Source organism: Clarias gariepinus, chromosome 5 (genome assembly GCF_024256425.1).
Source record: "Clarias gariepinus isolate MV-2021 ecotype Netherlands chromosome 5, CGAR_prim_01v2, whole genome shotgun sequence".
Classification (NCBI taxonomy): Eukaryota; Metazoa; Chordata; class Actinopteri; order Siluriformes; family Clariidae; genus Clarias; species Clarias gariepinus.
In genome coordinates, this window is record NC_071104.1 from 33242853 (window position 1) to 33255457 (window position 12605).

The window sequence follows — 12605 nt, forward strand, 5'->3', positions numbered from 1 at the left end:
TAATTAAGTCGTGTCTAATTCCTCCCTGTCACTAGGGGGCTCCCACATTAAGGCTACTACTACCACTCAGTCAAGAGGGCCGAAGACTATCACGTTTCCTCCAAACCACGTGACACCAGCCGAACGCATCTTTTCGAACTGTGACTGTGACTGTGTGTGCAGCCTAATGCTGCCATCGGTTGACGTGTTATAAAACTAGCGTCGAAACCATCTCGTCTAGTTCAGTATAATTCATCATTTAAACATCAGACCTTAATTCACTTATGTACCTTCAAACATCAGGGATGTTTTATTTTTTTGTTGTGCTCGATTCAGTACTTGCTTCTTTTAGGACCTAAGATAAACTTTAATGATGTTAGATGAACAGTGAGATGTTTCCGTAACAATGCCAATATTGTGGTTTTTATTCTCCTTTTAAAAGCATTAGTTTAAAAATTGCATTAAAAGTCATGAGTTACAAAGGGTTAACTTATCTTGGATGGCTGAATACTTTGAAATGTCTCATTTTAATTACATTCTGTAGATCGATGTTTTCAACATGATTTGTCAACAACATTTTTTGTTGTCAGTACCTCTAAATAAAACTTATGAGTCTTATAGGATCCTCACTAATTGTATCAATAAATGAGCTAATGTACATGCTAGGTAAGGTTGCAAGGTAACTTAGCTAATGTCAGCAGTGGACACAATAACATTTTTCGTATTAATTTTGACAGACTTTTGGACAGACTTTTGGAATACTGAATATACATATATTAAAACAGAAATCAAGTCTCTCATATTTAAATTATTTTATTATTTAAATATAATAACTAGTAAGCTAGCTATGCATGTTAGCTAACAATAGTGAAATCAGGTGATGGTATAAGGTGGTTTGGTTTTAATTTGCAGATTCAGTTCATGTCTTGGTATTTTAATATTATTTATTTATTTATTTATTTATTTTTTGAAAAAGATACACTAATAGAGCTGCAGTATTCCAAAATCCATTTTATTAGTGTTAAACAATTTATTATTCTACTTGTTGAAGAGAGGTTCAACACATGAACAGAACAAACACTACAACAGAAGTAAAACACTTATAAAATGTTATGTAACAAACGTCATTTAAACAGGGTGTGATTATGAACAAAGTGTTTTACACCAACTCACTCACTTGCAATCACTCATTCTCTTTACGGCTTATCCTGTACAGGTCGCGAGAGGCCTGGGCCAATCCCAGGGCCTCAGGCCAAAAGGTGGGATAGACCTTGGACAGGCTGGTGCCAATCCATTGCTGGGCACAAGCATTCACACACTTATACATAACATGGAATTTGGAAAAGCCAGTGCACAGGGAGAACATGCAAACTCACATGAATGCAGGACTCGGAAGCTAACCCCGGTAGTGCGCGGCCACGGTGCTGACCGCTACGCTACTGTGCTGCCAAGTGTTTACGAACAAAAACATTTAGCCTCAGTATAACATGAACTTAACTGAACTGAATTAAATTAAGATGAATATTAGAAACAGAGAGAAACCATTAGAGTCAATGACAGAGAAGGAAAGGAATGGATTCTCGATGAGCCTGCTGATCAGACAGAATTTGCTTAACACTAATGGTACTATTAATAACACACACATACACAGAGATCAGTGCAGCATGCATTCTGCAAATTATAACCTTATATCGATCAATACACAGCTGGAGATGTGTATTGTGTGATTAGAGCAGGTAGAGAGAGTTGAAGGGTATGCTTTAGGCTAAGTTACAGTCCAACAGTGGCGCTAGGAGGCCACAGCAGATAATAAACTGCAATAATGCAATAAAAATGCTGCATTATTGAATACATCACATGTTGCTAATATATTTTTTGTTGGTTTTTATTTGTATATTTGTCTTCAGAAAATAAAATGTGTCTGTTTTCATGGATCTATACACTACGCATACCCTCGATTTATATTTATTTTTATACTTACCTATACAGTACTTACCCATACCTATATGTGGCCGTATATGCTATAAGGAGAGCACCTAAAATAATGAAGGCTACCAGGCCACGGTTTGTTATAGTGCAATTCAACTATAACATAATCACTGATAATATTTTTTCTTTACTAACATAACAACTGTAGGACTGCATAATTAGAAAATTTCTTTAAAGTATAAAAAGTGACAATATCATAAATCGTCAAATTTTTCTACAATTTCTTAATATAAGTTTACCACAAAGTTAAAGTAGGATTATTATTACTTCTAAACAATTAAACAATTGAAATAAGTGCAAATTTCTGATTTTATTGTCATCTAATTGTCATTTTGTTAGAATTATCTATCATTACAAGAAATTCGCACATACAAAATTAGTGTAAGGATTTGTAAAATTTGTCTTGAAACAGGTTTAATCTTATGATTGATTTACTGTAATCTTAAATTAAGAAACTTTTAATTAGACTGATCTGACTAAATTTAAGATATTTCCATTAGCTACAATATCACTTTTTGCATATTTTATAAAAGTAACTGTTATGTTAGACAGCTAAGGTTTCTTACATGTACACAGATATAACTTAATTTACAGTAAGTGTGTTATTTCAATGTTTTAGAGTGGGAGTTGTTACTATTTCATTTTGCACAAATGTGATTTGTGCCTAAGAAAATGAACAAATTTACCGTTAATCCAAGGAGATAAATTCTAAAGTTATGATCGAAACCTTTTTATCCCAGCACTTCCCGGTGAAAAAACCTCTATCTTATCCTTGTGTATTACATTTTTAAATGAAAAGAAATTTACACATACATTTTACACATAGCTGTATAAAATGTCCTATTTCTAACAAATTTTGTTTATTCAATGTCCAATATTTTAATATCTGTCTGTTCTTGCCAATTAGGATTTATTTAATTAATTAATAAATACCAGAATAACAATGTGCAGGCAGCATGGGGGGTTAGTGGTTAGCACTGTCGCCTTGACCCTCCAGGGTCTAGGTTCGATTCACAGCTTGGGTCTGTGTGCATGGAGTTTGCATGTTCTCCCTGTGCTTTTTGGATTTCCTTCCACAGTCCAAAGACATGCTGATTAAGCTGATTAAGTTGATTTGTGTTCCCAAATTGCCTGTAGTGTGTGAACGAGCATGTGAGTGTGTATTTGTGTTGGAACCCTGTCCAGGATTGTCCCGCCTTGTGCTCTAAGTCTCCTGGGATAGGCTCCAGGTCCGCATACAGGATAAAGCGTTATACTGTAGACAATGAGTGAGTGAGTGAGTGAGTGAGTGACATTGTGCAATGGATTATGAATGTGTCCAGGTCAATGTCCGGCCAAATCAAAATTGAGTCCAAGCTGACTCAGTCAGACTTAAAACCATGAAATTGCTTTCAAGGTCAAATGTTAACTAGTTGGCTTCAGTTCTGCATTGTAAAGAAGGTTGGCTATTTTTTATATAAAAAAAGACATTACTTGCAATAATCTATGCACTTGACAAAGAAAATTCAATACAAACAATAGTTTTGCAAACTTGAGATGAGAGATGAGATATAGACCATATTTAGAGAGACCATACTGGTAAAAAAGAAAAATGCATATTCAAAAAAAGGAGTCTCTGATTTTTACAATATATTATAATGAAGCTTTTGTTTGTTTAACATCAGGGAATTTCCCAAAAATATCAACTCATATATAAGGTCATATCAAGTTTGTCCCAAATAAGGGACTGTAGAAAACAGTTGACTTTAAATACTTTAAAGCTGTTTACACCACACTGTTTACTCCCCGAGATCTAATTATTACAGTCAATGAGCAGACCTGATTCATATATATACATACACACACACACACACACACACACACACACACACAGTACACACAGAACATGTGCGGAATAACCAGCCTGTTTAAACCATGCACGTGTATCACTTTTCAAAAGACAATGGAATCAGTTGGCCATGAACCAATTGCCAATGGGGTCTCTGAATGAGTCAACTTTAACCTTTGAACCATTAATCTGGTTATCCTCTCATTGGGTGCCATTATCCCGAATCCCAAGGGAAAAAAAGATCTGCCTAATGCTGCTCTTCAGTTCATTAAATGAAGACTGAAGCATGATGAAGGTCCCCAGGCCACCGTATATTACAATCTAATGACAAAATCACAAATATTATATACAGCACTCTAACATAACTACTATAGAACTGATATCACATTTATTTTTGAATTTTCCCATGTCTATTTTTCCCCATGAAATTTGCTTTTATATTTTTTATACATTTTTACTTGTTAAATTTTTCTTTCCTAATTTCATTTTAGAGAAATTTTATCAAAGATACAAGAATTTAATTCTGGGATTCGTTTTACTCTAAAACATCCTGATGATACACTTTTTTAAAAGATGTAATGTTCTGTAGTTATTATATATAATTGAGCTGTTAGCCGATTATGCAATTTAATCAATAACTGTTGAGTCAGTTTCCGATTCAGAATCGATTCACACTTTTTCAATTATTTAGTTGAACTAACTGTCGGCACAGTGGCGTAGTGATTAGCACTGTCACCTTGCACCTCCAGGACCCGGGTTTGGGTGTGCATAACATTTGCATGTATAGATGACGATCTGTAAATAAGAGTTAAGCTTACATTAAAAGGCCTAAAACTGATTCATTTCCAAAGAGAAAGAAATCATTCCATGGCTTTAGGTCAAAATCCTTGCATCTTGCACAAATACTCGCATTTTGCCAGAGTATAATTTGTTTTACCTTTTGAGTTCATGAGTGGTTAGTGTAATAGCACCACCTACCGAAATGGGGTGTGGAGCATATGATGAGTTTTAAACACTACAAAATAGTGCTGGACGATATGGCCTTAAATTAATATCACAATTAAATGAAAATTTTTACCTTAATTTGCCCGCACAGTTCACCGACAATGTCTGTACTGTAAATATGCTCAACTATTAAAGCAGAAATATTTTTTTCTCTCTTTTTTTTCCTTTGCTGCTTCCATGTCACTAGACGGAGTCATGTGACTACACATGCGGTAATATGCTTTAAAGAAGACAGTATACAGTATGAACACAGTGGCTCAATGGTGTAGTGGTTAGCACTGTCGCCTTGCACCTACATGAACATCCACAGCGAGGTAAGAAAGGGCAAGATTACGTTGATTCAGAGGATCTGAACGTTAGTTTCGATTAAATGCCAAACCTGTAAGAAATATAGCAGCTTAAGACAAAGACCTGCAGATTAGGCTAATTGGTGTTCTTAAATTGGCTGCAGTGTGTAAATGAGCGTGTTAGTGTGTGTTCCCTTTTGACAGATTGGCACCCACTACAGGGTGTACCCCGTCTTGTTCCCCAAGTCTGCTGGAATAAGCTTTATACAGGATAAAGTGGTATTGACGGTGAGTGAGTTGAATCCAAATTCGCATTGCCCAAAAATCATATCGGCAGCCTACAGTACATCTGAGTCACATCTCCAATATATATCTATATAAAGAGCGTACAGTATGTTCAAGATGAAGTGTATAAAAAAATGCTTTAATGCTTGTTTTTTACTCGAAACGTTCCTTAGACATAAAACGCTGTCCGGATGATAATAAGCTGTGCAGATATGAATCTAGACATTTCATCCACTAATACCAATTGTAATGCCTTAGTATCGTAAATACCCGGGCTTAATCTCAGACAGCAAAGCCGATCCTGCATAAACCTGCATAAATTCATGCTGCTCCGTGCTCAGCTCTGTGCTCTGACTAATTTGCTCCGAATAAAATCCTCCACCACGTACACACATGTAAATGTAACACATCCAGTGGCATGATCCTGAACCTTTGAAATGGCTAAAATGATCAACAATGAGAATAATTTTGCATCTGTTGAATTGAGAAGACTCGCATTAACATAACATATAAAGTCACGAAGTCAGAACGGGAATGTGATCATTTCTATAGGCAGAGTTACATAACACGTGTGGGCTGTTACTGAAGCTTGGGAATACAGATCCAAAAAGAGATCAGAAAACTTTGCACACTCGTTAGGCAGTTCAAGCATTATTAGACATCTGATCGGTATCCATGAAGGACATCCAGGACACATTCTTTCCCCCAAAGCAGGACAGAAGCCTGGGAACGTTGAGAAAATCTGGGTTTGATTCCTGTACATTGCTGCAGGTATTCTAGGCTGGGAGTTTACATTAGAAAAGCCTCTCATTAGGTGAGGAGGATGTTTAACTTTACTTTTGAGCACCTTGTGGGTGTGTGTTCGGTTATGAATACAGATTATGACCTTAAGGCTCTCCTCTGAGTGCAATCAGGCGCAGACTGAAATATGCGATGCTACTGTACAGTAGGTCCCACATGTTACAAAAACAAAATCTCTCTCTCTCTCTCTCTCTCTCTCTCGTTCTCTGGCTCACACGAATTAAAATTCAAATGGCTTTCTTGGCATGATTTGTAATTAAAAACTCTTGCTAAGGCATTAAGGAGAATAAATAGAGCAACAAAACAATAACAACGATGGTAATTTTTGCGAAGAGAAAATGGCCTAATTAAACAAAAAAAAATTAATCGAGTATATAACACACATTATACAACCGTTAGCTCTGAGCGAGTAATCTGATTGGATGAGAGGGATTCCATGAGTGCTGATATAGAGCATAACAGCACTGGGACGTATCACTCTGCGTCACAGGTGTTCTAACAATCATTGATTGCACTAATCTCAGTCGCCAGCATGGGTGGAGGGAGATCAGTATGGTTTATAATACTGGAAAGAGGAAAGAGCAGCTGCCAGACAAAACCCACATTCAAAACCAGTCACAGGAGCACTTTCAGCAAGAAAACACACCTGATAATGTCATGTCTTAAACATCTTAAACATCACTTTGTCTCCTTGGACAGAGTCATTTCGAATTGAACCATCCGCTTTGATGTATTTACGGCTAACGCAAGCTACAAAGCTAACACAAGGCTGAATCTCAAATCCCACTCTATCCCCTGATCAAGGGCACTACTGTACTTGGTGTGTGGAACAAGGGATTCTACACCCTACATTGTGAGCTAGCTTTCTACAGTATTTAACGTTATTTTAGATTCAACCCCGGAATAAAAAAATACAATGAATGGGAATATAAAGGAAAAGCATACAGGACTGTCCACCACCTCCATGGTCTATTCTCATCACCTTGTGGCTAAAGCACTGGGTAAAACTTCAGGGTAAAAATCTTTTTTTTTTAAATCACGTTAATTATGCTAACTGTCAGTCGCCAGCTCTAAAATGTCGCGGTTAAATAGTTCCATGGAAGTGTTAGCAGAGTAAAACAACTGGTTAAATAAACAAGCAAATTATAATCGGTTAATAATAAATGCCATTTGTAGAACTTGGTGTTTAAATGCAATATCACACTCGAGATTATGCTGATATCCAGCACAACAGCACTTATCACCTGATGTGTGATATTGCTTAATATTTGCAATAATTTATTGCAAAAATATCTTTATTCATGTGTGACAATTATATATACACTTACATTACAATTCGAGGTCTGGGAAAACCAGATGTTAGACGTTTTTGATGTTAAGCTGAATTTTGCTTTTTGTTGGTTATTTTTTTCTGCCAGCACTTTTTTTTTTTGCAAAATGGAAATGGAAATGCTTTAAGATAGACTATGTTTTATCCACATTTTCCGGTTTATCATTTATCATTTGGAGCTTCGCATGTTGTCTTTATACTCTCTCTAGCCTATCTGGTTTGTATCTCCAAAATCAGGCCTTTTTGTAAAAAACCTTTGTTAAATTACCCCTAGTTATGAATGAATGTGTGTGTGTGTGTGTGTGTAGTACCTATTGATGTTCATATCCAATCTAGGATGCATTCCTGACTCATGTCCAGCACCTCTGAGATACACACCCCAGACTACAATAAAATCTTTACTGACAAATGAATAAAAGAATATTTGACTTACCAGGCGGTGTGCAGGCTTCCACAGAGGACTGGACCAGAACTGACCGTCGCTTGGATGGCATGGGCATTTTTCTCTCTTTGTATTTTGCTAAAGCTGCTTGCACTGCTTCTGTGTGCAGGTCTGCATACACACACACACACACACACAAAGCAAAGCAGGCACCAGTCATTGCTGAGTATCCACGTCGCATACTTCTGCATAATTTCCATATTTTACGTGACCACTTTTCATCTCTGACCCGTAATGACTTCAGTACATAGCGTTTAACCAGCCAAACACAGAAAAACACACACTCCACGCCATACTGTCTGTGATGTGAAGCCGTATTAACCGTCATTCTCGTGGGTTTGGCATCATTAGCGGCGCTAGAACGCTCACTCTGGTAGACAGCTTGGCATTTAATAATAATACGCATGAAGACTGAAAGTCTGCCGTTAGCATGGGCTCGTTTATGGAGTGTTAACTAGCGCCAGTGTCTGTTCTTTTCATTCCTTTCGTTCACTATTAGCCTTGTCAGCGTTTTGGCTTGAGGTATTATTTTAACAGAGAAAGCAGCAAAGGTTAGTGGAAAAACATATGATGTGATACAAAGAGATGAAGCTGAAGAAATGTCTGGCAGGTTTGACAGTGTGAAGACATGTAGCTGGTCCACTACCAAAATAGCTGGGGAAATAATAATAATAATAATAATAAAAACCTTCTGTTTACTGTGGTTAAGGTTTTGTTAAATCTTAGGTCTATATTAGGGCAATGATGCTCACAATAATAACGGGTATTACAAATGCATGTATGTGTGTGTATGTGTGTGTGTGTGTTGTGCATACCGGATCTGAAACGCTCGTCCCGTGAGTTGGCTGCTCTGGGTTTGTTCTGTTTGGACGTGATAGGAGCCGCCTGTGAGGACGCCGGGATTCGCGGATCCGTCTGCAATGAGGGGTCTACACCTGCAGGAGACATGAGGGGAAAAAAATATTAAATTTCTCAAACAAATGTGAGCAATAATAACGATACGTGACGAGAAATTGAGTTGACACAAGTACAGGGTGATTCACTCGAAAGAGGTCTTGAATATTCTGTAATAACTCTCGCTATGATGAAGCAATCTGAACAAAACAATGTGCAATGTGCTCTGCTGTATATGAAGCTTCAAACATACCTGAATTGGACCGATAAGGTAGGCATCAAACAGCCATTGCGCCATTTAACACCGTACCTCTTCTCTCAGTCACCCAACTTCTCATCAGGATGGTGGTGTGCAGTAATGAGCAGCGCGTCTTCATAGTGCGAATGTCAGAGGGAATTTAGGTTGTTACTGACGTCCCATCAAAGATTGTTATTCAGACGATGGTACGGAAAAGACGTGATCATTGACCCTTTCTCATGGCGGAGGCCGTCCGAAAATGTTGCAGGACACAATTGTTGACGTGCAAGCTCGTCTGCAGCAGTCACCCACGAGGTCTCTGAGACGCCTCGCATATGAGACTGGAAGGTCTTATGTAACATTTCAGAGAGCTGCAAAAAAGGCCAAAATTGCAACGTGTCATTGTTGTTCAGGAGCTCAAAGCAGGAGCTCCCTTTGGACAAAAAAAGAGTCAGATACTGTCGCTGGTTACGGAATGTTCAGGAATATGGAACACCGCGTCGAAATGTGTCTGGCAGAAAACAGACATCACTTCTGGCATCGCAAGTAATGCAAACGATTACAGTACGAATACGGCCGGGGTATGTAGCGTATTTTTTGGTTCAGATTCATCATAGCAAAAGTTATTACAGGATATCCGGGGCCTCTTTCGAGTGAATCACGCCGTATTAATTTACATTTGTTTAAATGTTATTAATATGTACAGGCTTTGGTTGATGCTTGATTAATGCATGAATAATATTACAGTATGTTAAATAAATAAGCAAAAATCGAATTTGATTAAATCCGTGCTATTAAATAATAGCAAACTGAAGCCTTTTTTCTGATTAGTCTCACTAACAATTGGTTTTCTTATGGACACAAAGCTGTTTAGTCCCAATCCTATGAGTCTCATGACATTCTATGTGTTTGGAAATGCTCTTATTTTCATATTAAACACAGCTCTGGTTTTGACTGTTGATTTTTCTACCATGCAATTTCACAAAGTGTTTCAAAACTTTCTTCCACCATGTTGGCGTTTCAGCACTATCCTTCCAGGTTTTGACAATGTGTTGAAGGGTTCTTAATTAAATCTCCTTGGATGTATTCTTTGCTTGATTGCAGCCCAATAATTTGACAGTTCCAAAACGAAACAGTAAATTCTGAATAATATGATTGTAAAATAAGAGTACAGTTCAGTCTGAGTTCAGTCTTTGAAAACGCAATTCAGATAAACCTCACCTCGAGCAACTTCCGATGTCTTGATCTCAATGCACTTTATCTCCACTATGTCCTCTCTCCTCTGCTCTCTCAATAGTATCCTCAAATCAATCTACCTTACTGAACCTGTCGGAGGAAGCATCGTAATGCTGGTGCTAAACTTCTTTTATGCTGACTTAAGCAGTGCAGAATTCCCCAGGCTCATAAATCCCATCGTGGATGAAGAAGAAGCCACTCAGACCGCCTAATCTTCAGGAGCTCACTTTATACAGCTATAGCTGGATTGCAGTTGTTCCTAAACCTAGTCTGTATACAAAGAGTTTCAGTTCTTCAAAAACTGTCTTCTAACTGTCAAAAAAATGACACATTATAAATCCTTATAAATCTAAATCTCAATAAATTTCCTTCTCCGGTTCAGCCTGTCAGCTCGTTAGCGGTTGAATAATGGGTTTATAAAGCAAGGTGAAGCTCTAAGTGAATTAACTGCCTAAATATAATGACAAGGCTCCCACTGTAGACAATTATATTCCAATGGATGCTGAAAAATGGAAGATTTAGTACTTAACACATAACCCTAGTATATGTACTGCATGGTTTAATTTATGGCTTTTATTTATGGATTTCACACCCTTTGCTATATAACATGTGGTCCCAAAGTAGCAGACAGTAATGGCGTACATCCTTGGATGCTTCTCCTTCAGTCATCTTGCATCGACTGGAGCCTTTAGCCAGGAGGTTTGTGTCATCAGATGGTTACCAACGATCCCAAACCATAGCACGCTCCTGTTGGTGGGTCAGTAGTGGTGGCCAGCCAATACTCACTCCCTCCTGGCTGCCAGCTCAAGAGGGTGTTTTTACACTCATAACCATGTTCTGTACAATCAAAAGTTCTGTTTTGACTTGAAGGTTTCTCATATACAGTATAAGCAGTTCATGAACTATGATTGGTTGTGACGTCCAAACCAACTGTCCACACCACGGTCTGATCACTGCCGGACCTACTGAATCAAGAAATCAGTTAAATACAGTAGATCCTGTTTGACAAATGAAACACACTAAGGAGCCAAGAAAGCAGGAAGGGGGCAAACGGATAAATATAATGAGAAGGCTCCCACTGTAGACGATTATACGGTTAAAGAGGACACAAAAACATAACAATCTAACTTAAACACTCCATCCATCCATTTAGGAACCTCTGTATTTATTCCCATTTTTATGACCGTGGTAGGACCTCCAGTCAACATTCCTATGCGCATTCACACACTATGGAGCAACTTGGGAACGCCAAAAAGCCTAACCTGGGAGACCATGCAAACTCCATGCACACCGCACCCTGACCGAACGGCTCCAGGAAAGCCACCACGCCGCCAACTTACACACTAAACAGTCTAAATGACACATTCTGTCGTCAAACCACTGCTATCTGTTATTAAGAAGTCTGACAAATACCAATAAAGATATTTGGAATACATCTCAATTGTTATCCACAGACATTTGGGAATAGAGAGAAAACAATGCATATCACTAAACCAGACTAACCAAGCAAATTATAAAAAAAACAAAGAAGAACAAAAAACAGAAGCAGCTAAACATAGGGTGTACGCTCACCCACACTAAATGAGAAGTAAAGCCAGCACAAAAAAATGACATCACCGGGCGCAGAAGCAGCCGAGACTGTGGTCAGTCTTCTAAGGCAATGTGAGGATAAGCACCGTGACCGGCCACTGAAACATCTCAAACATTCTTTAGCTAAAACCACAAATGACATGGCACGCAAGGTCAAGATGGTCCCTCCATCCCCTAAATTTATTCCCTTCACCTTTTACAATCAAACGATGAGTCACACTGCAGGACTGTTATGCAATTCCATGAACTTCAAACCCAAAGAGAAAAACCACAGCTCGCCACGTTTTAGGGTTACTGACCATGGTGATGCATGGTGCTTTCTGGGAAAATGCTCTAAATTCTGTTGATTGTTTTTAAAATAAGAGCTGGACTTACCAAAAATGAGGACAATTACTGAAGAAGTGGGTTTATTTTAACAGTTTACTCTTACAAGGCAGAACATTATAACATACTTGGTTGCCAGTGGTCCTTAACCTTATTCCCGGAGGATTCTGGGCCTGTATATTTTAGTGTTTTCCCTGCTCTACCACACTCACTTAAATCATCAAAAGGCTGTTCATTACTTAAATCAGGTATGCTGGACAGTGAACCTTCAGGAACCAATTGAGTTAAGAACCAATGATGTATATCATCCTATGCGAATGTCTTAGGCAGATAAAAAAAAAATACATATTTATATATACTCACTCTTCTATACCGCT

General features: G+C 38.0%; 1 protein-coding gene across 4 annotated transcripts in view; it reads right to left on the minus strand.

The window, feature by feature from the left end:
- dip2a (disco-interacting protein 2 homolog A) overlaps positions 1 to 12605 on the minus strand; it is a 144569-nt gene that overhangs the window by 59252 nt on the left and 72712 nt on the right. For all 4 annotated transcript variants that reach the window (XR_008360466.1, XM_053496091.1, XM_053496090.1 and 1 more), the window contains exons 3-4: positions 8762 to 8881; positions 7938 to 8057 (exon numbers count right to left, since the gene is read on the minus strand). Coding sequence is in view for 3 of the 4 variants with exons in the window: in XM_053496091.1 (XP_053352066.1) it covers positions 7938 to 8057; positions 8762 to 8881 (240 nt within the window). In the remaining variant the exon portion in view is untranslated. The remainder of the gene's footprint in view (positions 1 to 7937; positions 8058 to 8761; positions 8882 to 12605) is intronic.